This window comes from Hibiscus syriacus, unplaced genomic scaffold (assembly GCF_006381635.1).
Source record: "Hibiscus syriacus cultivar Baekdansim isolate YM2019G1 unplaced genomic scaffold, ASM638163v2 tig00112205_pilon, whole genome shotgun sequence".
Taxonomy (NCBI): Eukaryota; Viridiplantae; Streptophyta; class Magnoliopsida; order Malvales; family Malvaceae; genus Hibiscus; species Hibiscus syriacus.
This window is the reverse complement of record NW_024063266.1, coordinates 88,459-114,883: the sequence shown is the minus strand read 5'-3', so window position 1 is coordinate 114,883 and position 26,425 is coordinate 88,459. Positions and strand designations below refer to the sequence as shown.

The 26,425-nt window shown below is 37.1% G+C and overlaps 1 protein-coding gene and 1 pseudogene across 2 annotated transcripts; one reads left to right on the top strand and one right to left on the bottom strand.

Annotated features, from left to right (window-relative positions):
- The first annotated feature begins 1,457 nt into the window (after positions 1 to 1,457).
- Positions 1,458 to 15,167, top strand: LOC120175347 (metallothiol transferase FosB-like). Of its 2 annotated transcripts, XM_039181981.1 has the most exons (3): positions 1,458 to 1,462; positions 14,390 to 14,547; positions 14,642 to 15,167. In XM_039181981.1, the coding sequence occupies exons 2-3, from the start codon at positions 14,390 to 14,392 to the stop codon at positions 15,003 to 15,005; spliced, it is 522 nt and encodes a 173-aa protein (XP_039037912.1). In that variant the 5' UTR covers positions 1,458 to 1,462; the 3' UTR covers positions 15,006 to 15,167. The 2 variants fall into 2 exon arrangements, with proteins under 2 accessions (XP_039037912.1, XP_039037911.1); XM_039181980.1 differs by lacking the exon at positions 1,458 to 1,462 and having other exon boundaries at positions 14,372 to 14,547.
- Positions 15,168 to 21,084: 5,917 nt separating this feature from the next.
- LOC120175328 lies at positions 21,085 to 26,412 on the bottom strand (annotated as a pseudogene).
- Between the last annotated feature and the right edge of the window lie 13 nt (positions 26,413 to 26,425).

Below are 26,425 nucleotides of genomic sequence, written 5' to 3'. Positions count from 1 at the left end.
CTGTTAAAATAACTTGTTGTTTCCACAACCAAAAGTTCATTTCATCAAGCATAATATTAATCTTCTTGTTTGTGAACGATCGACTATTTCTCGAGGATTCTCCAACATCAAGGCTGTGCACAACATCTTCAGCAGCCATGAAGAATGCAAACCAGTAAAGAAGCAAAGAAATAAGATTCTTCAGCAGCTACAAGAGAAGCAACGGAAACAATAAGCCTCCAAGATCAATGGCGAAAGATACCATGTTGTGAAAGTAAAGAAAATAACAGAATAGCTGGAAGTTGAATTGTATTTCTCATTTAGTATTTACAAAGCATTGTATGCTATTTATACAACAACAGTAACAGAATAACTGAAGCTGTTAAGGCTAACAACCACCTATGCTGAGCTGGCACCTAAAATACTTCTAGAATATACTCAACAATCTCAAAGACAGTTTTCCTACTATAGGAGTTACTTGAAAACTTGTTTATGATCCCGACAGAAGTCAAGGCAAGAGCAATCCTAGTTAGAAGCGATTGAGTCCTTGTTAAAAGTAAAAAGCTTACCATAAAGATCGATTGAGTCCTTGTTCACCAAGTAATTGGTTTTATAAACGAAGATCGAGTGTTAATGCACATGAAAGATTATCAGTTTTCTCGCGTAATACAAAGTTTTATCTTTCAGTTATCATTTTAATGTGATATCGCACGATTACTTAATCCAAAAAAGTAACAATATTTGACGTGATTGGACTATATTCCCAAACCTGGTGGTGGCTCAGCCACTACCTTTGAGCATCCACAGGTGGGGCAATGCCAATACTGCTGGTAGATGTGAAGCTAGGACAGTGATGATGCGACGATAATGTTTTCGACTGAAAATTTTTAGGTTTTAAGAGAAAAAGTCGTGGGTGTTGCAGTAATAACTATCATTAGGCGGTGACAACAGCACCAGCCCTCATGGCTGGTTGCTGGCCGCCGATTCTTTTCTTCCTTTTGTTGCTTTTTCTTTTTAATAAGTTTTCTTTTAGCAGTAAGGTCAGTGTTCGTTGATGTTGTTACCTTTCTTCGTCTTTTAGCTTGTTTTGAATGTTATTGGGTGTTGATATTTGTTGTTGTTCACTATCCGCTCCTGTGCTTTGTGTGGTCCTTATTGGCACTCCGACCGATAGTAGAGCGGTGAATTCAGCGTTGTCGGTGTTGAGATGTGTCCTAGGTTGAAGGAGGGTTATGCTGCAGTTGCTGATCTCGTGTTCCGGTTGTGAAAATGAGGTGCAGCTCCATTGGAAGTTCAGCATGTTTGTATGGCTCGTGTTTGCATTGTCGTATCTTTGGTCGATAGTGGAGCGTGGTTTGTAGTCGCCGGTGTATTGGCGGAGGCTTCGAGTTTCTTAGAGGCTTGTGCAGATGATTCTGGTTTGAGTCAGAGGTATCTTTTCGATAGTGGAATGTCAGGTTTTCGTTAGAGAAAGAAGGAGTGGGTCTCGAGGGTGGTTTGGATAGGCAGGAGCAAAATGTGTTGAGTAGTCAGAGGTGTGATTATTTATGGTTTCTTGGAAGGTGGTGCGACATATGTAGGAGTTATAGTGGATGTTTCGGTTGTCTATGAAGATGGGGTGTTCGATGTTCCCATCTTTTTGAGTTCTGGGTTAGTGGAGCATCTCGTTTCTGTCGAGAGTTTGTGCTATGCCAATGTCTAAGGAATAGGTTTATAGTTGGGCGTCCTTTTCTATATTCAAGTGCTCAAAGTTTCTTGATGTTACTTTTTATGAGGTCTCAAAATTCAAGTTCAAGGGGTGAATCGTTTTAGTCTTTTAATTTCTAAGAGGTTACACTTTGTGAAAAGGAAGTAGCACGGTTTCCAGGGTAGAAAAGTAAGTTTTTGTGTTTTTAGTAGTGGTAAACAGATTGGATTTAGAGGTGGGAACTACCTTGGTGGCATGGAGGTGGGCGTTTACCACTGGTGCGGTGATGGCTCGTGCTGTTGCAGTTGCTTTGTGGTGCTTTTTAGTGTTGTTTGATCCAGCTTAGGGTGGTTCTTTCCGGGTTGTGTTTCTGAATTGAGAACAGAGAAAAAGCTGGATCTTCTTGTTTGGTTTATTGGTGCTCGTTTGGTTCGGTGCTTACTTGTTGGTGAAGTGGTGCAATGTTTCTGATTCGTTTTGCTTTGATTTTGGACGTGTTTTTTTCGGCCCCATACTGGGGATAAGCCAGTGGTGCAGTGTGGTATTCCAGGGTTTAGTTTTTACAGTGGGTTATGTCTTTCATTCTCTCTAGATTGCTTAGTTCCATTGATAGGCATATGCTCAATTGTCTTATGTCTCGTAGATTGTAGCATGGTGTTTCTTTGTTTCAGATGTGTGTAGTTCCTTTGTAAATTTCATTCAGGGGTAGTGTGAAGCTACATTGATGTAGTCTGTTTCAAGCGGTTATAGTGGTGTAGTTCTCGGCTGTTGTTCTTGTTGTTCTCGGGTTCATGTTGGACCTTCTTCCATCCCAAGGTTCACTCTTTTTCCTCTACTTAAGATTAGGGAGGTTTTTTAATGAGGTCCTTGGAGTGGTATACTTTGTGAATTCGAATACAAAATAACCATTTTTCAAAAACAAAAAAATGTTTGACGTGAAATTTCTGCTGCAAAACCGCGTTGATTTACAATTACTAGTAAAATTTCTTTATAAATTGTTAATATTCATGGAGTTAGAAAAACCTATCAGCAGCAGGTTGTCAAACTGAAGTGACAAATCACATAACCATTGAGGACAAGACAAGAGGCAGTAGTATTACTATCCTTTCTTATGTCTTGATGCATGTATATATTTTCACAGTAAAGTCAAACATATTGGTGAAGTAAATAACATCCAAACTAATAAGCTGCAATTTGTCAAAATCTGTACAATGGATGCATGCGTGTACGTCGGCGTTGCCTTCAATTTCACTTACTTCCAACTCATTTACTTTATCAAATTTCAATGATTTAAGCCCTTAATCTTTTATTTTCATATATATTTTTTTAAAAAGTCTTTTTCTATTCATCCACAAGTTTATTTTTTATCTGCCAATAATTTTCACAGCCAACCTAGTTTACTTTTTTAATTTATTTTCTTTATACACTCACTATCATATATGTAGTACATTCAATATATACAATTTTTTATGCATTAAATTAAACGTGTATAGGCTTATATATTAAACATATTTATGTTAAAGTTTTCAAGATATTATAAATGATATAGTTTATTAAAATGTTATATAAAGCTAATTAGTATTTCTACTTACTTTATATAACTTTTTAAATTATTTCACTTATCATAATTTTTTAAATATTCACTATATATATATATTTTTTAAAAGATTATTTGTAAAAAAAATTGTAATCATAAAAGTTAAATTTGTTAAAATGCTAAACATTTGTTTGTTAAAGTAAAATTTCAAGTTCAAGTCTTTGTGTATGCAACAAATCCCGTTGTAAACTCGCCAATCAGAGCGAGATTAGTCAAAGCAAAGCTTTAGAAGTAAAGTGGCAAGGAAAAAAAACATGTGTTTGATATAATGGTAGAAAAGAAGGGGTAGGTTGTGTGAGGATAAGAACAACACCAGATATGAGTAGAAAAGAAATATTAATTTCGCTTGCAGTATTTCTAACATTTGCACTTCTAGATTTTCATCAATTATTATGTTGGTGGGGCAAGTTATTCTACTTGTAATAGTTTACTAATCATATATACTTGGCTTGCTTTTCTCTAAGAAAGCAAGTAAATATAAAATAAAATTAAAAATTAATCATTCTTCTCAGGGTTAGTTGAACCATGCGTGTATCCTCAAACAATGTGAATTGATGTTCAAATTATTTAAGTAGCATTTTAAATTTTAATTTTACTTTTCTTTCAAAATCATCGGAACTTAATTTATATTAAGTCTTGCATTGGTTTTATTATATGACAATTCTTTTAATCTATTTTTTTCAATCATGATGTCAAAATTACTTAACATCTCATGTCATTAGATCAACTAATATTTTATTAACTTTTCCTTATTAGATTAGTGGACATTTAATATCAATTTTAATTAAATACGAAATATGTCAACAAACATTTTCATCCTACTAGGATTCAAATTCCTAAAAATAGGATAAAATTTTGCTAGGATTCAAACTCCTAAAAATAGGATAGAGTTCTACTATGATTTAAACTCCTAAAGATAGGATCCACAAGCACTATAAATAGCCATTGTAACTCACTATTGTAACACACGATTTACACACAAAACACAGAGGAAAGCATGGAAAATACAAAGTCAAAACTATTGTAAACGATTCGAAAAGGAAATAAAAGGTAGCATCTTTTTTACATTGGTTCGTTCATTTATCGCATGTGCACGTTATTTTTCTTGAGATTTGGTTCGAATAACCCAAAATGTGGGTTGCGCATATAACCAAAAAGGGGTGGGGTTTCGAAGTTTCGAACCTAGATCTACCCCCGAGGCGTGTTCATTTTTTTTAAATATTTAATTCACTCCCCTAAATCATTTTTTTCCTACTTTATTATTCTTGTTATATATGCATGTTACTTTCTATTAATTTTATTATATATGTATATTTTTTTTAGTGTTATTATATATATTATTTATATTTCTTATTTTACATGTATAAATACGTATATACTTTGATTTTCTTTTTTTTATTATTATTTTACTTATAATATGCTTTTACTTTTTTTTTATTTTTACTCATTTATTTATCTATCTTCTTTTATCTTTATCCTATATTTTATGTTTTTATTCTTTTACTTGTTTATTTATTTATTTGCATTATCATTTTATTTTTATTTAGTTGTTTGCTATGTATATATTAGTGTTATCGTATTTTTTATTTTATATATTCTATTCATTTTATATTTACTTTATTTTTTTCTTAATCTCCTTATTTTATTTGTTTTACTTTATTTATTATTTATTCATCTCTTCTGACCCATATTTTGACTTTTAAAGGGTATATTTGTAAATCCGTCAAAGGTAAGTAATTTTGGATCATTATTTTATCTTTTAATTTAAACTTATAATTTTTTTTAATCAAAGACAACTGGAAATTACGTAGTACCGAAAGGGCAGTTCAAGGGTGCTAATCCTTCCTTGACTGTAACCGACTCCCGAACCCGACACATCTTTGGAAAGACGCAGATCAGGTAAGAAATAAGGTATCTGATCAACCTATTTATTCTTAAATAAATGATCGGTGGCGACTCAAATCCACATTTTTTAAGTCGAAACCCAATTCTGGGGCCCAACCGAAAGACGGTTGCGACAGCTTGGCGACTCCACTGGGGACTCTCAAGTGAGTCAGGCTAAGGTAATTTTCAGTTGTCTTTTTAACGAAAAGGGTAAGTTTAAATTTTAAGGTAACATTTCGATCATTATTGCTTACTTTTGATTATATTTTTTCGAGTAAATAGTTGTACTAACCGTTTTCTCAATGATTTCAACCCTTAAAGTCTTTTTTCATCTAAGGCTCTAAACCCGAGCTCCGAACCCGTTTTAAGTGAGGGTGAAAGCGACACAATCGTGTGAATTTATTCACCGCATATGCCTAGCAAGTAGCCTTCGGGATTCATATACCTTATGTCTTCGTGTGAATTTATTCTCCGCATAGACATAAGGGAATGTGTCCTCTCGAGTTTAACTTAGTCCACATAAGCCTGTGATGGGTTTAGGACTAAGGGTCTGGCAAGCCCAATGGGGCACTAGCAAGGAGAACTCGGGTACCGTTTTTTAGCACCTAAACCGGGAGACTTTGAAGAATTAGAGCCTACCCCAAAACCTCATTTCAAACCCTAGGATGCCAGAATTATTTCATGCTTTACTTTCTGATCAAAGCATGCGAACTAGACAAATATGCGGTTAGGATTTGTTTGAAATTAGTATGCGGGATAGAGATCATGTCCGAGTAGGAATACTAAGCATGTTCGGGTAGATATCATGTTGGGTAGGATTTTTCATTTTATTATTTTGATTTACCTCACTAATTTTTTTTATTTTGTCCTCTTTTATTTTGTTTTCATCATTTGCATCATAACAAGAGGCCATTGATCCCTAAAAAGGTGTTTGTTACACAAAATAATCTGAATTAATGGATAAAGGTGTTGTAATACAAGAGATTAAAAATCCCGAGGTATGACTATGGTCCGAGAAGACTCAGAAGGAAAAGGGAGACAGTCTTCAAGGAAGCTATGTGTCAAAACTGGTTAGCTACGCCTCTATTTGCCTAAAGCATAACGACGTGCAAGAGCTTCGGGACATCTGGGGCAATTGGAAGAATGATTGGAAACAGAAGTTCAGTCAGCGATATGGTGACATTGCACTTTTTCTTCATGTTAAGACCGATGAGCCCTTAATCAGAGCCTTGGTTTAATTCTGGAACCCGGGATACAGTTGCTTTACTTTTAACCAGGAGGACATGGTACCTACCATCGAGGAGTATACTAAACTATTACACTGTGAAAGCATTAAACTGGAGCGAGCCTACATCAAACACATCAAGAGTCAGTCTTTCAAGAACAGACTGGCTAAGATTGCAGGAGTTGATGAAAAGTGGGTGACTGACCGACTCCGAAACAAAGGCAACGGGAAGGGAATTGAGTGGATCCACATAAGGAAACTAATGAATGACCACCCTGATGAATGGAAGACTATAGACCTTTTTGCACTAGGTCTGTATGGCTTGATCATCTTTCCAAAGATTTTGGGATGCATTGACTCAGCCGTATTGGAACTGTTTGAGCAACTTCCGAAACAGGTCAACCCAGCACCAACCATCTTAGTCGAGACCTTTCGGTCTCTCAACCATTGTCGAAGAGCTGGCAGAGGTAGATTCATTGGATGTGTTCAGCTCCTTCAAGTCTGGATTCACAGCCACTTATGGAAGACTAATGGGGTTGCCTACCGCCGATTTAGCACTATGTATTCACATTTGAGAGAGTTTATCACCATGAAATGACATGAAGGAACTTCAAAAGAGAAGTGGATGAAAGTCTTCACTCATCTATCAATACCGAGATATTACTTGGAGAGCCCCCTGGTTGTTCCTCAGTGACGTTCTTTTCCAATGTGGGGACTCTGACACTATTACCTTACCTGAACTTTGGGATGCAGTTGGGTATGCTCCATTATTAGCACTTAGACATTATGGGGCACGTCAGTTTGTCCCAGCAACATGCGGACTAGCTAAATCAGAGTTTGAGTATCACGGTGACAGTTATAAGAAGAGGATCAAAGAGATTGTCGATTCATGGAAGAAAGTGTTACGGATGGATATTGTGGCTGATAAAGACATGCTTACCCCAGACTATTTAGAGTGGCGAAGATTGCAAAAAAATGACAACACCCCGGTGCCAAACTGTGAGGATACATGGACCATGGAGGAGCATCTCAGGCATGTCTCTTCTGGACTTGAGATAGCCAAAACAGAGTTTGAAGCTGTGAACAATGAGCTGGGGAAGAGGATAAAGGAACTTGAGGCTGAGCGCTATCAGTGGAATCTATATGCCGACTCTCAGAAATATCGAGCAGACAAACTAGAAAGAGAACAAAAATGAGTCCGTTTAGAGCTCGAAGACTTGAGAAAGGGGTATCAAGATAAAGTCAAGGATAACTCCAAGTTGAAAGTGGCTTCTAAATACTGGAATGAGAGAGCATGGAAGGAACAGATAAAGATTTCCCAGAGGCGCTTAGCAGGCAGTCAGCATCAAAACCAATGCTTGAGAATCCGGATGGCTGATATGGAGAAACAACATGAGAGAGATGGCAAAACAATAGCTGAGTTAGAAGCTATTGTAGATGGATTCAAGAAGCAAGCAAGCAAGCTTCTGATAGTGCCCTTCGATGGATGTTTACAGTGGCGTTTCCGTTGGGAGCAAGCACAACAAAGGGTGAAGGCCAGAGATGCAGTTATCCGAGACTTCCTGGATCAAGTACAGAAGGCAGTTCGTCATCTACACGGCCTGGCAAGGGAAACTGGAATGGTCCGACAAGGCATACAACCAGTGGCAGATGAAGAAAGAAGACTTGTCAACCTACTAGAAGCTGTTAGGGGTCTAGAGGATTTAGTCCGAATGTACCTTTGATCGTTTTTATGTCTCTTACAAGATAAAACATTTTTGTCTAAGTAAAGATTATTTATAATAATAGACACTTTTCTAGATCAATGCCTCGAGCATTTCATGCATTCTTGCATTTTGCATTTTTTCCTTTTTGCATCTTCATCTACATTTTTAAGCATTTTCACAAACATGAAATTAAGTCATGAAGGACTCGATGAAGTGGATTTAACCACATGGAAGCAAGATTGTAACATTAAAGAGCCTGATCAGCTGATGGTAGGACAAAGCCTGCCAAGATGATCTAAGAAAAGAATCCCCATATTCTAAGGGCTACGATGTTGAAGCTGTTAGCTGTTACCACATAAGAAGCCCCAAACATTCCTCTGAAAACTGTAAGGCGCTTGTCGAAGAAGGGGGCATGGCATATACCATTTGCACTTAGAGGATTGTTTTGTTTGAACACGTCTTTAATCTTTCATGTTTGCTTAATCTTTTAAAGGATTGAATTTATGCTACTTTTTAAAGTGAAGCAATTGAACAAATTTTAATCTTTAGTTCTTCGAATATTAAATGAATTAAGGATTCTTTTAATTCTTCAAGAATTACAGATTTTTGACATATGACAAGATTAAACCTTTCTTATCCTGACTCAAACCCCAAAATAAAATACCTCGATTCTTTACCCAAAAATAACTCATGGTCATTACCACAAAGACCAAATTCTTGAACATTGTCTTTATCTTTTCGATACACCCATACCATTCTTTAAGTCAATAAAATCACACCACTGTCTTTTTGGACTCAAAATTGACATTTTAATACCATTAAAACCCAAGGCATTGAGTTGTTCATCTGAACATGAGCGTTATTCTAAAGACACAACTTGGGGCATCTCACGGGGAGCTTAAACATTGAGACATCTGGAGAAAAAAAGAAGAAAAATTCATCTGAAATAATTCATCCGAAATAATTCTATCATGCATTAACTACATTATTTTCATGTGAATAGAACTAATCCTGAAAATCTATCCCCCTGGGGATACCTCTTCTGTGAAGACTTATATGTATGAAATGATGAATGGCTTTCTTTCATTATCCCTTCACAACAGGAGAAAATATATATCCCTTGTGTCCCCTTTTGAGCCTATAGTATTTTTTTCTTCTGATTCAACCCTAACCAAGGATCACCCTCCACACTGGGGGGCAAGGTGGAAGAAATCTGCTCATATGAGTGAAGACATCGATCCAAAGGTGGACCAAATGGCAAGTGCGAAGATCCAATCAAGAAAAAAAAGAAAAGAAGAAAAAGAAGAAAAAAAAGGAAAAAAAAGAAAGAACAAAAATCAAAAAGAAAAAGGGACAAAAAGCACATGCAAATATTCCCTAAAGATAAATGGCACATCAAGCTTCAAACTATGAGATTGATCAAGCACAAACATTCCCGAATCACTGAATCACTTCACTCGAAGATCATAGAGCATCAAAAGAGAGACATTTTGAGCAAGACATGATTGAAGGCATCAGAATGAATTGATCCTTGGTTCAACACCCTAAAACACTTGTTTGGGCCTATTTATCCTTTTCTTTCATAACCATGAACCTTGGCCTACATTACGTGCCTTAAAAGTCCCTTCTAATCATACATGGATTTTTAAACAGAAGAGACTATCTTCATATTTCATCCTGCCCATCAGGATTAATCTTTGTTTGCAAAAAACAATGTAATTAATGCATGGTAGAAAAAAATAACAAAGGGGGGTTCAAGACGTAAATCTTGAATAACGTCTTGAAACCAAATGAGGATTCGAGTTGAAAATCTGAAAAGACGGCTCGAATATAAAAATTTTCCAACTGAGGCGATCACACAAATTCCTTGATAAGGCATCGCACAATCCAAATGTGACCATGAAAGATGGGAGTCGGAGAACACTTCCAGTAGAGGAGCATGCAAGCTACCCCATCAAACCTTTGAGCATCAAATACCAAACCTTTGAGCATCAAATCCCAAACCTTTGACCAAACATAATAACCTGAGACATTTTTATCCTTTCCTTACTTAACCATTTCCCAAAGATAGCTTTGATCTTGGCACGTGTCAAATAGCTATAATTTATTGAAGGATTAACATTGTAATTAAACATTTGATATCCAATGAACTCTAGTTTTATGATTCGTCTCAATTGTAAAACTGTGAAAGAGACAATATTTTCAAAACTTTTGATTAAACATTTTTCGAAACTCTTTATTGATATTTTCAGAACTTTGAAAATAAAAGAGAAAGAAAAACATTTTTTCAAACAAGACAGTCTCTATAGAGTGGATCTTGGTAAATGACATGTGACTCTTAGACACAAAACTCATGCTCAGAATCAATGCTGAAGCAAGAAATGAGGAACATTTGGGGCATCTTTGAAGATTCAACATCAAATATTGGGGCATTTTTTGATATTGGGGCATCATTTGGGGATTCAACATCCTAATGCAAATTATCAGACCTTTTTCAGGAGATAAAATATAACCAATTCATGTTACATGCATCTTATGCATACATTTTAGAGCATCATATTTATCATTTTCCACATATATAATTTTTTGCAGTTTTTAGAGTCAAGTTTCGACTTCAAGACGAAGGATACTCGATTCGAAAGCACCTTTAAAGATTCATGTTGGTTGCTTAACTCAGCAGTAAGAAGCTACACTTCGACCAACTCGACAGATTGAAAGTTTCTCTCGAAACAACATGATTTGCTCGAGAGTGGAGTTCAACTTCACAACGAAGGGACGGCTGGTTGTTAACAAATGACATCCCAATTTCAGAGCCAATTTCAACTTCACTGTGAAGGATATTGGACTCCAGACAATGCAAGTTCAACTTCACGACGAAGGGACCACTGGTTGTCAACAAACAACTTCTCAATTTCAGAGCCAATTTCAACTTCACAATGAAGGATATTGGACTCCAGACAACGCAAGTTCAACTTCACGACGAAGGGACCGCTGGTTGTCAATAAACAACTTCCCAATTTCAGAGTCAATTTCAACTTCACAGCGAAGGATATTGGACTTCAGACAATGCAAGTTCAACTTCACGACGAAGAGACCACTGGTTGTTAACAAACAACTTCTCAATTTCAGAGCCAATTTCAACTTCACAACAAAGGATATTGGACTGCATACAACGCAAGTTCAACTTCACGACGAAGGGACCGCTGGTTGTCAACAAACAACTTCTCAATTTCAGAGCCAATTTCAACTTCACAACGAAGGATATTAGACTCCAGACAACGCAAGTTCAACTTCACGACGAAGGGACCGCTGGTTATCAACAAACAACTTCTCAATTTCAGAGCCAATTTCAACTTCACAACGAAGGATATTGGACTCCAGACAACGCAAGTTCAACTTCACGACGAAGGGACCGCTGGTTGTCAATAAACAATTTCCCAATTTCAGAGCCAATTTCAACTTCACAACGAAGGATATTGGACTCCAGACAACGCAGGTTCAACTTCACGACGAAGGGACCACTGGTTGTCAACAAACAACTTCTCAATTTTAGAGCCAATTTCAACTTCACAACGAAGGATATTGGACTCCAGACAACGCAAGTTCAACTTCACGACGAAGGAACCGTTGGTTGTCAATAAACAATTTCCCAATTTCAGAGCCAATTTCAACTTCACAGCATAGGATATTAGACTCAAGACAACGCAAGTTCAACTTCACGACGAAGGGACCGCTGGTTGTCAATAAACAACTTCCCAATTTCAGAGCCAATTTTAACTTCTCAGCGAAGGATCTTGAACCCAAGGCAACACAAGCTCAACTTCACGACGAAGGGGCGGCTGATTGTCAACAAAATTTCATTCAGAGTCAATTTCAACTTCACAGCGAAGGATATTGGACTCGAGACAACACAAGTTCAACTTCACAACGAAGGGATGGCTGGTTGTCAGCAAACAATTTCCAGGTTCCAGAGCCAATTTCAACTTCATGACGGAGGATATTGGACTCAGAACAATGCTACTTACATGGATTTCAACTTCACGACGAAGGATATCCAATTTCAGGCTCAACTTCACGACGAAGGGGTCACCCGCGGTTTCAACTTCACGACAAAGGGAATCGTGCACACAAGCATCATCCATCTTTAGATTGGATTTCAACTTCACGACGAAGGATATCCAACTCAAAGAAGGAGTATCTGTCAACAAAGACCTTCGAGTTCGACTACGCTCAGCTCCAATGCACATTATTTACAACATAACTCAAGGCTAGAAGGGTTATCTGCCATCAAAATTGTCGAGTTCGATTCCATTCAGCTCGATGACACATCAATCGCACTACTTTCCGATTGCAGTCGAGGTTTTCAAGTCGAGAAGAGGACTTGGGTTAACCGTGCTTTAGTGACAAGCAACCATTTTCAAGCAAAATCTATCTGTCAATGAAGATTTCTGAGTTCGACTCCGATCCAAGGTCTTTAAACCGAGAAGAAGACCGAAGGGCAATTAGAAGCCACGTGCTGATTCAAATTCCGAACTACGGTTTCAATTTCATATCATTTCAAGATGAACTCGGCTTCACGACGGAGGAGTCATCCGTAACTCAATTCGATAGGGAGTTATTGAAATATCAGAGTCAATTTTTAACTCCACCGAACGAAAAGTGTGTCTTTTAATCTTCGCCCTATCCCTGTTACACGACTATGGGCAAAGAGAGGCAGCTGTCAACACACATTTTCGTCCTACTAGGATTCAAACTCCTAAAAATAGGATAAAATTTTGCTAGGATTTAAACTCCTAAAAATAGGATAGAGTTCTACTATGATTTAAACTCCTAAAGATAGGATCCACAAGCACTATAAATAGCCATTGTAACTCACTATTGTAACACACGATTTACACACAAAACACAGAGGAAAGCACGGAAAATACAAAGGCACAGCTATTGTAAACGATTCGAAAAGGAAATAAAAGGTAGCATCTTTTTTACATTGGTTCGTTCATTTCTCGCATGTGCACGTTATTTTTCTTGAGATTTGGTTCGAATAACCCAAAACGTGGGTTGCGCATATAACCAAAAAGGGGTGGGGTTTCGAAGTTTCAAACCTAGATCTACCCCCGAGGCGTGTTCATTTTTTTTAAATATTTAATTCACCCCCTAAATCATTTTTTCCTACTTTATTATTCTCGTTATATATGCATGTTACTTTCTATTAATTTTATTATATATGTATATATGTTTTTTAGTGTTATATATATATATATATATATTTATATATTTCTTATTTTACATATATAAATACGTATATTACTTTTGATTTTCTTTTTTTTATTATTATTATTTTACTTATATATATATGCTTTTACTTTTTTTATATATTTTACTCATTTATTTATCTATTTTCTTTTTATCTTTATCCTATCTTTTATGTTTTTATATTCTTTTACTTGTTTTATTTATTTATTTGCATTATCATTTTATTTTTATTTAGTTGTTTGCTATGCATATATTAGTGTTATCGTATTTTTTATTTTATATATTCTATTCATTTTATATTTACTTTATTTCTTTCTTAATCTCCTTATTTTATTTGTTTTACTTTATTTATTATTTATTCATCTCTTCTAACCCATATTTTGACTTTTAAAGGGTATATTTGTAAATCCGTCAAAGGTAAGTAATTTTGGATCATTATTTTATCTTTTAATTTAAACTTATAATTTTTTTTAATCAAAGACAACTGGAAATTACGTAGTACCGAAAGGGCAGTTCAAGGGTGCTAATCCTTCATTGACTGTAACCGACTCCCGAACCCGACACATCTTTGGAAAGACGCAGATCAGGTAAGAAATAAGGTATCCGATCAACCTATTTATTCTTAAATAAATGATTGGTGGCGACTCCAATCCACATTTTTTAAGTCGAAGCCCAATTCTGGGGCCCAACTGAAAGACGGTTGCGACAGTCAAGTTTAACGTTAAAATATGTCCTATATAAATAATTTGTGTATTTGAATACTTGTACGTTAATTTTAAATTATGCATGTGATAAAGACATATATACTTAGCATTTGATCCACTTATTGAATTTTTCCTACATCGTATATCTAAATCACCTCAGCTGATACGTTAGATTAGAATATTTTGTTGACGTGGTTTATAATTTGAGGACTTTTGATAAAATGAACCCTTTTTTGTCATAGACTGAAGTTGTAAGCCTTTATAAAAGGGGTCAGCATTGAATAAGTTTAAGCACAACGTTTCAAGTGATAAGCTATTGAGAGAAGGGATATAAGAATGGGAAATTTGGGAGAGATGTGTTGTTCAAACTCAAAGACAGCACTGCCTTTGTTGTGTTTGAACCATGTTTCTTTTGTTTGCAGATCGGTCAGCAGATCTGTCAGATTTTATGAGCAGGTTCTTGGATTTGTTCTCATCAAACGCCCTTCTTCTTTCAACTTTGAAGGAGCTTGGTATGCTTTCTCTACCACTTTTTAATTATGGATTTAATTTTTCTATTTTTTTTATTCTTGGTTTCATGAGCAGGTTCTTGGTTTTTTTTGTAAGGTTGTTCAACTATGGAATGGGGATCCATTTGCTGGAATCAGAAAGTGTACCCCCGGCAAAGAAAGAGAAGATAAACCCCAAAGATAACCACATATCATTCCAGTGCTCCGACATGAAGCAGGTGGTGAGGAAACTGCAAGAGATGGGGATAGAGTACGTGACAGCAGTGCTGGAAGAATGCAGGGTTCGAGTGGACCAGTTGTTCTTCCATGACCCTGATGGCTACATGGTCGAGATTTGCAACTGCCAAAACCTCCCCGTTCTTCCACTTTCCACCACCACCAACAATGACACAAATTGTTCTACACTGGCTGCACTCATGATGGAGAATTTGGTCCTCGACTTGTTGGACATCTCAATTTGATGACATGCAATTTTGGAGAAGGTGTTTTTGTATGAGGCATACATTTTTACCTTGTATTAATTGATTGTATTTTATCAGCGTCATTAGCCAGGATCGTCCTGTCTTGAACAAACAAGGTACTGTCATTTCCTTATAGTTCGATCAATCCGTGAATGGTGGTCATTGTCGTGTCGTATTGTGTACCAAAATGGAAGAAATTCTAGTGCTAAGATTTAAATAATAACAATAATAATGATAATAATAATAATAAACCCCTCATTTTCTTGACAACAATCTCGGTACAGTACAGAACATGATTGTCGGGTCAAATTCTACCAAACTTTGTGTCATGAAGATATCTTTCTCAGTAAAATTGTTACAGTTCAAAATGCAACTGAAAATACATAGGATTGAGGAGGATCATGTTATAGTTGGAGAAGAAGATGAAGAACGGAGGAACGAACAGGAATTGGGAATAGAGAAAGGAGGGTTAGGGATTTTGGAGGATTAGGGATTTACGAGAGAAGATTGGGGATTGAAATCAGAAAAGAGATTAAAGCACGAAGGGAATTTGACTTACCTGATGATGTGGAGGCAGGCCAGGGAGGTTTGGGGCGAGATGAAGTGGGCCAGTTGAGTGGCCCAGTACCTGAAATACAAAAGAAAAAATAATCAGTTTGTTAAGCATTCAGTTATAAAAATTGCCAGCTGGCTTTGTTAGAATTACCAGTACGAATTGTAACTAAATAATACCTCATGTAGAGCACATTTCCTTTATGATTTGAATGAATGAGAATTCACTTTCTGTAATCTCCCTTCTTTCTCTTCTAAAATCTCTTATTCTTCGATAATTTCATCTTCTTATTTCTCAATCCACAACAAATCGGTATCAGAGCTTCGGTTCTGGCAAAATATTGAGCATGGCAAAGAAGAATCAGTCCATGGCTGAAGTAGATCTTTCAGGCCTGCAAAAGCAAATGAAAGATTTAACAGCGTTAGTAAAGAAAGGACAGGATGAGACGAGTCCACCTAAATGGTGGGAAATGCAAGAAAACAGAATTACTGCATTAGAGTAGAGGATGGCTACTAATCAGGGCTATGTTGAAGAACTGTTAAAGATCTTAACAGGTAGAACAGATGAAAATGAACAACCTGCTTGGGAACAGGTACAAACTCTTAACAACTCTAAAGATGGGGAGAAAAATCCAGTTTTGGTGACTGTAGTGAAAGATAAATCACGATTCACTTATAAAACGGATGAACCGGGGATTTTGAAAGATAAACCTGATGCTTGTTTGGCCATTAAGAACAGTTCTAGGCCTGAAAATTTGGTAGGTGAAAACAGTAACACTAGACCTAATATGATGGGAATGGTAGCTGAAAATAAGGGATCAAGAGGTTCATTTAGTAATGCAGGGAATATGTGGCATAGACCTAAAATTGAACTGCCTTTTTTCGAAGGAGTTAATCCGAGGGGGTGGATTCAGAAATGCCATAAGTACTTTTCTATTTGTGGTGTTCCTGTTGAGCAGAGAGTGGAGGTAGCTACTATGTACTTAACAGGCAAGGCAGAAATATGGTTTGATGGATATATTATGCAAAAGCACCATGTTACATGGCATGAGTTTGAAGCTGATCTCTGTCATAGATTTAGTGATAGATGTTTTTCTGATATTATTGAAGAGTTTACTAAATTGACTCAGAAAGGGTCTGTAGAGGATTATCAGGAGAAGTTTGAGGAGTTACAACCTCATATGCTTTTGTAGAATCCTACTTTGACTGAGGAATTTTTTGTGTCACTCTTTGTTAGTGGACTCAGAGATGATATTAAACATAGGGTTAAGGCTTTAGATCCTAAGAATTTATTTGAAGCATGTAAGCAAGCTAAACTCTATGAATTATCTGTGGAGTTTGAAAACAGAAGGTTGAGGCCTTCTTTTAAAGTCCCACCCTACCCAAACCCCAATACTGTTTCTAAACCCTTTGCACTGCCAGTTAATTCAAGACCTACAGCAGTAGTTAATCCTAAACAGAGTCTTATGGAGCACAGAAGGCAGAATAATCTTTGATTTAAATGTGGTAAGAAGTATCTTCCAGGTCATCAATGTAAAAATAGACAGTTGAACATGATTACGGAAAAAGTGGATACTCCTTCAATGGAAATTTTTCCTACAGATTTGGACTAGACTTCACAGACAGAAGAGGAAACTTTGGAAATCTCTATAAATGCTATTACTGGCTCTATTGGTCATACTACATTGAGAATACAGGGCACTATTCAAGGAAAACCATTGAGTATCCTCATTGACAGTGGCAGTACACACATTTTTTTACTCCTAAATGGGCTGATACTGGGATTCAGATTACTACTCCTTATCCTTTGGCTATTACTGTGGCTAATGGCCAACAATTATTCAGTACTGCTAGATGCAATAAAGTAGAGTGGCAAATGCAGGGACATACTTTTTTGCATGATTTTAGGCTGCTTAAACTGTGTGGGAGTGACATGGTTTTAGGAGTAGATTGGATGAAGTTATTCAGTCCAATATTAATGGACTTCAATCATATGACTTTAAGTTTTAATCATGAAGGGAAATAGATTTGTATTCGGGGACAGCAACCCTCAACTGAACTACAGCAAATTTCAGGGGCAACATTACTTAAAATGAGTGCAGGGGATTATGATATTATAGGGCATATTGTCCTATTTACTATGGCAGGAAGTTCTTTTGCTATTCCTATGGAACTTCAACATATATTGGAGAAGTACAGCTCAGTTTTTGCTGAACCTGAAGGGCTACCTCCCCAGAGGTCTCATGATCATGCCATTCCACTTAAGTCTACTGCCACACCAGTTAATTTAAGGCCTTACAGATTTCCTCACAATCAGAAGGCTGAGGTTGAAAGACAGATCACTACAATGCTTTCTTCTTCTATCATTCAGCCTAGCAGAAGTCCCTTTGCCTCTCCTTGCCTTCTTATTAAAAAGAAGGATGGCACTTGAAGGTTTTGTGTGGATTACAGACAGCTTAATAGTATGACTATTAAGGACAAATTTCCTATTCCTATAGTGGAAGATTTATTGGATGAGCTACATAGGGCAGTTTACTTTTTAAAAATTGATCTGAGGTCAGGCTATTGGAAGATTAGAATTAAACCAGAAGACATCTACAAGACTGCATTTAGAACACATCAAGGCCATTATGAATTTAAGGTGATGCCTTTTGGCCTTACTAATGCTCCTGCTACATTCAGGCACTTATGAATGACTTGTTTAATTCTTTCCTTAGAAAATTTGTTTTTGTTTTCTTTGATGATATATTGGTGTACAGCAACAGTATGGCAGAACATGTTGAACATTTACAGTTAGTATTGGAAGTTTTGCAAAAGAATCAATTATTTGCAAAACTCTCCAAATGTTTTTTTTGGACAGGCTAAGGTGGAGTATCTGGGCCATATTATCTCTGCTACAAGGGTGTCTACAGACCCTAGTAAAGTGGAAGCAATGCATACTTGGCCTACACCTAAATCCCTTAAATCTCTTAGAGGATTTCTTGGCTTGACAGGATACTACAGGAGATTTATTAAGAATTATGGCATTATTAGCAGACCATTAACACAGATGTTAAAAAAGGATGGGTTCCAATGGACTTCTGCTGCTTATACAACTTTTGAGGATCTTAAGAAAGCTATGTGCTCTGCTCCAGTTTTGGCATTACAAGATTTTTCTAAGACTTTTTATCTGGAAACAGATGCTAGCTCTGGGGGTATAGGGGTTGTTCTTTCACATGAGGGAAGACCTATTGCCTATTTGAGTAAAGCTTTAAGCCCTACACACTCAGATCTGTCTATTTATGAAAGAGAATATCTTGATATTCTCTTGGTTGTTTCTAAATGGAGACATTATTTGGAAAGCAGACCTTTTGTTATTAAAACTGACCATGAGCCTTTGAAATATCTTTTGGAACAGAAGCTGACTACCACCATCCAGAAGAAAGGGTTGACAAAGTTATTGGGTTTAGACTACACTATTCAATATAGAAAGGGAAAATCAAATGTAGTTGCTGATGCTTTATCTAGAACATGGGAGGATCAAGCTTCTTGTTTGACTATGGGAGTGACAGTTTTGGTGCCTACTTGGGTTCAGGAGATTGAGGAAAGCTATAAGGATGATTCTCTAGCTCAAAATTGAATTTCCATTTTTAACTATTAATTCTGCTGCTGAAAAAAAATGGAAATATACTAAGGCTGTTCTCAAATATGATGGGAGAGTTTATATTGGAGCTAATGGAAGCCTTAGGTTGAAAGTTATACAGACTTTGCATGATTCTCCTCAGGGTGGACATTCTGGGGCACAGGCTACCTATTATAGGATTAGGTCAAATTTTTATTGGCCAAACCTTAAAGCTATGATTGCTACCTATGTGAGGTGTTGTGACGTTTGTCAGCAAACTAAGGTGGAGCATGTGGCAAAACCTGGTTTGCTACAACCCCTACCTGTTCCTAATCAAGCATGGGAAATTATTACTATGGATTTCATTGAGGGTTTGCCTACATCCTTCAAGAAAAACTGTATTTTGGTAATTATGGATAAATTTACCAAAATACAATCATTTTTTATCCTTAGCTCATCCTTATTCTGCTGCAGAGGTTCCTAAACTCTACCAAGACAATGTTTATAAACTACATGGCCAGCCTAAAATGGCCATCTCTGATAGAGATAAGACCTTTACTAGTTTGTTTTGGAAAGAATTGATGAAACAATTGGGTACAAGGACACTGTTCAGCACTGCTTATCATCCAGAAACGGATGGACAAACAGAGAGAGTCAATCAGTGTTTATAGCAGTATTTAAGGGGCATTTGTTTTTTTCAGCCTGGACATTGGGCTAAATGGCTACCTCAGGCAGAATGGTGGTACAACACCACTTACCATACTGCTTTAAAATTAACTCCCTTTCAGGCTTTATATGGGTACAAACCACCTATTATGGTTTGGCTAATGGATACTAAAGTTCAGTCAGTAAGTGAAATTATGTCTAACAGGAGCATATCAGGCAAATGGTCAAGCATCAATTAGCAGTAGCCAGTAACAAAATGAAGCAGCAGGCTGATAAAAATAGATCAGAAAGGGTTTTTCAAATTGGAGAATTGGTGTACCAGAAGTTGCAGCCGTATAGACAATCTTCAATTGCTCTGCGAAAAAATCTCAAATTAGCAGCCAAATATTATGGACCATTCAAAATACTGGAAAAAATAGGTGAGGTGGCTTATCGGTTGGACTTACCTGATTCTTCGAGACTCCATCCTGTATTTCACGTCAGTCTTTTGAAGAGATTCATTGGCGATTCATCGGTGACTGCTACAGATCCTCCTGCAATAGACGATGATGGTCAGTTACGGATTAAACCCTTAAAAATTGTGGGAAGACGAATCGTGAATCGAAATGGAAAGCCAATCACTCAGCTTTTGGTTCAATGGGAAAACTTGGATGAATCGAATAATACCTGGGAAGATTATTCGTTTCTGCGTGGCCAGTTTCCTTTGTTTGATCCTTGGGGACAAGGCTCGTCTCGTGGGGCGGGTATTGTTATAGTTGGAGAAGAAGATGAAGAACGGAGGAACGAACAGGAATTGGGAATGGAGAAAGGAGGGTTAGGGATTTTGGAGGATGAGGGATTAGGGATTTGCGAGAGAAGATTGGGGATTGAAATCAGAAAAGAGATTAAAGCACAAAGGGAATTTGACTTACCTGATGATGTGGAGGCAGGCCAGGGAGGTTTGGGGCGAGATGGAGTGGGCCAGTTGAGTGGCCCAGTACCTAAAAAACAAAAGAAAAAAGAATCAGTTTGTTAAGCATTCAGTTATAAAAATTGCCAGCTGGCTTTGTTAGAATTACCAGTACCAATTGTAACTAAATAATACCTCATGTAGAGCACATTTCCTTTATGATTTGAATGAATGAGAATTCACTTTCTGTAATCTCCCTTCTTTCTCTTCTAAAATCCCTTATTCTTCGATAATTTCATCTTCTTATTTCTCAATCCACAACAGATCAATTATAGCACAATTACAGAGGAAAGTTACCCTATCCGTTGCATTCATGAACCTGACGCAATGACAACAAAAACATCGTCAAGAGACCATTTTTTTTATTCCGACTTCCTTGGAGGGTTGATAACTGCACGCTCGGAACTCGCGAGGCGATAGCCGATAACGATTTCTTTTCTTTGGCGATCCCTAATCATTATTTCATAAAAGCATAGCTCTTCCTGGTCAAATAAGTAGAATTCTGCAGGTTTGATACACATCTCATTCCCCTGCAAAAGAAAGAGTCAGCAAATATCTCGCAACTCTCATTTTGAAAGCAACACAGCACTTGATTTTCTGCGTAAACATTCCATCATCAAACACACACACAAAAAAAAGAAGGGTGTAAGAGTTACCTCCTCTGCAAAAAGCTCCTCAAAATCACGATTTACTTGCTTTTCTTCAGCCACCATTGCCAGTGCCATACAAGCTCATTTGACAGCACATAGTCGCTGATTCTTGAAACTGAAACCAGGTTCCTTGTCCTAGAGTCCAGAATTTCACTAATGATTATTGATTTATCTGAAGCTTGCTGCATTTCACAGATCCAGGAAATATGAGAGAATCCAGCAGGCCGTAAAGAAGTCGATCTCATATCTTTGTAAGGGAGACGTTTTGACTGCAATCCAATAAGGAAGCAAATTGTACTGGTCATGATCAGGATTAGGGAATCTCACATGTAAGCAGCCAAATGCTACCCCAACCGATTGTTTATGCCGCATTAAAGATGATAACCAAAATTCTTGATTACTAATTTCATACTCTTTTATCATTCCCTGCTTTGCTTATTATTCCCTGTTTTGGTAGTCCGGTATTATACATTGGCAAGAAGCTAAAAGATCACGGTTTGTACATATTTTATTAAAACTAGTTTGTTCTACTCGAATAAAAAGTGTAAGAAATCCAGGTTATCAGGGATTTTCGTAAGCTAGTTCATTAGCATAATCCAAAAGGCAGCATAACACTTGCCTGTATGTCTCGAATAAGGAGAATGGAGGCAAGAGATCTAGAGTCCGAATGCACTACAGAGTCCTCCAGTGACTCATCTGCAAGAATTAAAATCTGTCCTTTAGAGTTAGTAATCAGTTGACTCAAGATCTGAGCAAGTGACTAAAACAATAGGCTTAAGAAACAGCCAACTAAAAAAGGGAGAGTCCAGAGATAGGGCATAACAACTTACAGAATCAAAAGTCTCCAAAGGACGGCTTTCTAAGTGCCTTCTAATGACAGCATTTCCCTCGCGGTGGACAAGTTTAATGTTTTCCAATCCAGAAATATCAAGTCCGCCATCAATCAATTTCGTCTCTCTTTCTTTTTCTGTAACCTCGTTAAACATCCATAGTTCTGAACCTGGTGCGAGAAATGCCTCCAGAACCTGAAAGTTGAACTTCGGTTCACATATCAAGAAGGATGAGACTGGATCTTCTAGGAAATAGAAACTCCAATCTCTTAATTTCTTTCTTCGCCTTTTAAGCTCCATCAGTGCTAAATTCCCTTGGTGTCTTTGTATGCAGATTATATAACAACACGGATATTGGAAAATAATAGTATATAGTTCAGAACAATAAGCAAGTGAATTACCATGATCATATCATGAATATCACGCCGCCAGCCACAGAACAATATCCTCTCGGGATATTTTGGAAGTTCAGGTACCTCTGCAAAGCTAACTTTAGGTACCTTCAAGCGGTATGTCAAACAAGAAAAGACTTCTAATATAAAGAATAGACAAGATTAAAGAGAAAATCAGGATTACCATCAGTAAATGCTGCATAGATATGCATTTCAGTGACTAAATATGACATTAGGATCATAGTTTTAGAAAATCAGAAAAAAGAATTAGCTTTATAACCACCTTTTAATGTAAAACTCATCATTCTCAAACCCAATATGTATTCTCTTGATTAATAAAGAAACTCAAGATTACTGTTCGCTTATGACTCTTAGGTCTTCTACGGAAGCTGCTCTCAACCTGGTGTTGGGGGCAGCCTACTATCTTACCTCCCCCTTACCCCATTACATATGGGAACAAGGGACAACCATTTATAAAAAAAAGGAGGAACATAAATAATAATATTCAGATTATTCAAATAAAAATGGGAAATAGAAGACGATCAAGAATAAAGTTGGACCTCTATAGGAAAAATTTAAATGATGCAATGAGGAAAAAAGAATAAAAGTGGAGAGATTCTACAAATTTGTGAATGTGCAACAATTATTTTGATGAATGCATGGACTAACCCTCTCTAGAGAAAAAATTAATGATACAGAGAGGAAACTAAAACAAAAGATTAGAACTGGAGAGATTCTACAAAACTATGAATGTGCAACTATCATTTTGATTAAATGTAAGGACTGAAAAACAATTTGTTTCCTCAGAAAGTAGTTAGCACTTATGCAACAAACTAGAAACGAGAATAGCTTGGTGGTGAACTGTTAGGTGAATTAGTATAAAAATGGCATAGCAAAGGACTGAATTAAACAGGTGAGCAAAAGAGAATGTATTGGGTTCTTAAAATGAATACCATACATAACAAGATCAGGAGTCATGCTACTTGAGTCAAAAGCGCCGAAGATGACAGGAAAAAGACCAAAAATTTGGAAAATAGTATAATCATTTAGTCCAACCAAGATGTGTGACCAAACTAAAATGGACACCTTATTTACAGAAAACAATATTTGAATAATTTCCTTGGTAATTACTTGACATACTTCAATAAATAAGAAAAAGTCCCCAACTTCAATGTACTTCATGTAATTTAAAGGTGCAACTTAAAGAAAGAGTAAACTGTGTGAGGCCAGGTTGCAGAGCACATTGTATCATCAAGCGGCCAATCACATCATGTGCGACAACAGTTTCTATGAGATCTCCTCCAACAAGCTTTACCAATGGCTCATTGTCAAGGTCACTCATTTCAACCACAACATGACCCCTCAAACCCTCCTTAACTCCAGTTAGACTAAGCACAACCCTCAAGGCACGAGCATCACTCTGGAAAAAGAAAACAGAATCAGTGATGTTTTCTTTGAAAAAGAAACTGAAAAACACGATCAAAATGAAAGTTTGAGCAACCTGATCTGCATTTTCATCAGATGCTAATACAATAATGACACGGGCTTTCGATACAGAGACCTGTAATTGGAAGAAAATAAATCCATATGCATTTGTATAAGTAGTAAAAAAAAAGGGAAAAAATGAAATGAACAAAATATATAAATAAAGGCAACAACCTACTGAATGTTCCTCAGAGAACCTGACATCCATGTAACCCTTAACTGATTTAAGATCTCAAATTACCTTCTTTAAATCAGCAAGTATCAGAGGACTTCCACACCTGCATATGACAGATGTTCCCATAAAGTCAAATTCCAGCTTTGCTATATCCATCTCCATTTCTTCTTTGTCTCTTTCTTCAAGTACTACAACCACTCCACCGCCAACACTTTTGTTCGCTATTGCCAGTTGCTTCAAAAGTGAACCCTACAATAAAAAATATTATTTCTTAAACCATAGTGTTTCTATCTCTTACAAGACCAAAATTAGAGATTTAGTATCACTTGAATACTGCTGAGGAACAATAAATCGCTTGTAAAAAAAGTTATATGCAAAATGATGAGAATTACCAATTTGTCACTCCACCCAAGAATTAACATATGATCCTTTTCAATGACCTCACTCTTCCCCTTTCGGAGAGAATCAACCTTTTCTGAGATAGCATCTGAGACAAGCTCTAGCATCATTGCAAATATCAACATGCCTCCTGAACTTATAGAGACAGAGACAATCCTGGGACCAATTCCAACACTATCAGCATGATTTCCAGAGTCGGCCACAAATGTCCATGAAAGCCAAAGAGCTTCAGTAAGGCTGCCATCGGTGACCGCGTACAATGCCAAGCCACCAAACGCTATAAGAAATATTGTTGCTAAAAGGAGTGCAAGAAGCTTTGCATAAGGATATACAGAGAAACAAACATCCACCATATATGCAATTCTCTTCTCCAAGGGAACCTCCTCCTTGTTAGGCTTTGTTCTTTTGGAGATAATCTTTATTTGTGGAAGATAATCAAGACATTTGTACAACACGAAAGGCATCGTGAGGGTGAGTATTACGGTGTATAAAGCAACAGTTTTACTGTCAGCATTACCAAAAAATATATATGAACTATCAGCGTCAGGTGGCAAAGCTTCATTACCACTGTTACCACCAACATCGGTTTCGCTACACCATCGCCGAAGGTTACTGTTCTCTACCTGCAAGCAGATGCAATTGATTAAAGATTTACCAAAAGCGATGTTCCAGGTCAAAGGGCATAATGTTACGGAAAAACATCCGAATGTCTTACACCTAAGAAAGTGTTGCCTTCTTAAGATCAATATAAACCAGGAATTCACTTACCACTAGTCTGGCAACTTTATTTCGCAGATGACTCACACAAGTTAAAGGATATATACAACTGAAAATAATCTTCAAAAAACAAGAATAATAACAAGAATGATAACAAGAATATTAGAAACCAAAAAGTTTATATTTTCTTCCCATATGAGATTACCTCTTTTGCTTTATCAATTTAATTTAAGCTTCATTTGTAAGAGCTGTGCTTTAAAAGTATAATAATAACATACCAAAGAGAAGATGAAATAACGTTTTAATTTCAGCCCTCGAATCCTCCTCGCGCTGGACGAACTCACCGAACTCCTCTCGGTTATCGTCGTAGTTGTGGAAGCTTGACTTGCCACGATTTTGATTTCCTCCTTGTAGGCAGGAGTGTTACTCTGCTGCTTTTCTTCCACCACCTTACCTTGAACTCGTTCCACTAATCTCTCCTCATCCCCTCGAACAGGCGGTTTCGACGCCGGCTTAACCGTCACCACCCGATTCCTCGCAGCATGGGGCCCAAGAAACGAAGGATACATCCAATCCCTACCCGATAAAATATTCGCAGCATCAACGTTATTAAAGCTACTAGCAGCAGCATTCCCTTTGCTGCTGTGCTTATCGGCAGAGGTATCGATGTCAACCGACCCACGTCGATCGGACGACGTGGGAAGACTGATAACGCGACGAACGGCAGGGAAAAGTGGGCCCGGAAAGTGTGGTGTGGGACGCGGATCATCAGGTGCTACAGTCTTGAACTTCTTCAGCACCGGTGGCCTCTCGGCTTTTCGGGAGCTATGGTTTGGAGGTGATTGTGTTGAAGTCGATTCTCCCGACTCACCGTTGCTTGACATTCTCTTGCGCTTTGTTCAAAGTTTTTTCTTAAAAATTTGATAAAGCAATTGAAATTGTCAATACCATTGGAAGAGATCTGAATGAAATAGATTTAGCTAACAAAAAAAAAGGATGATCAG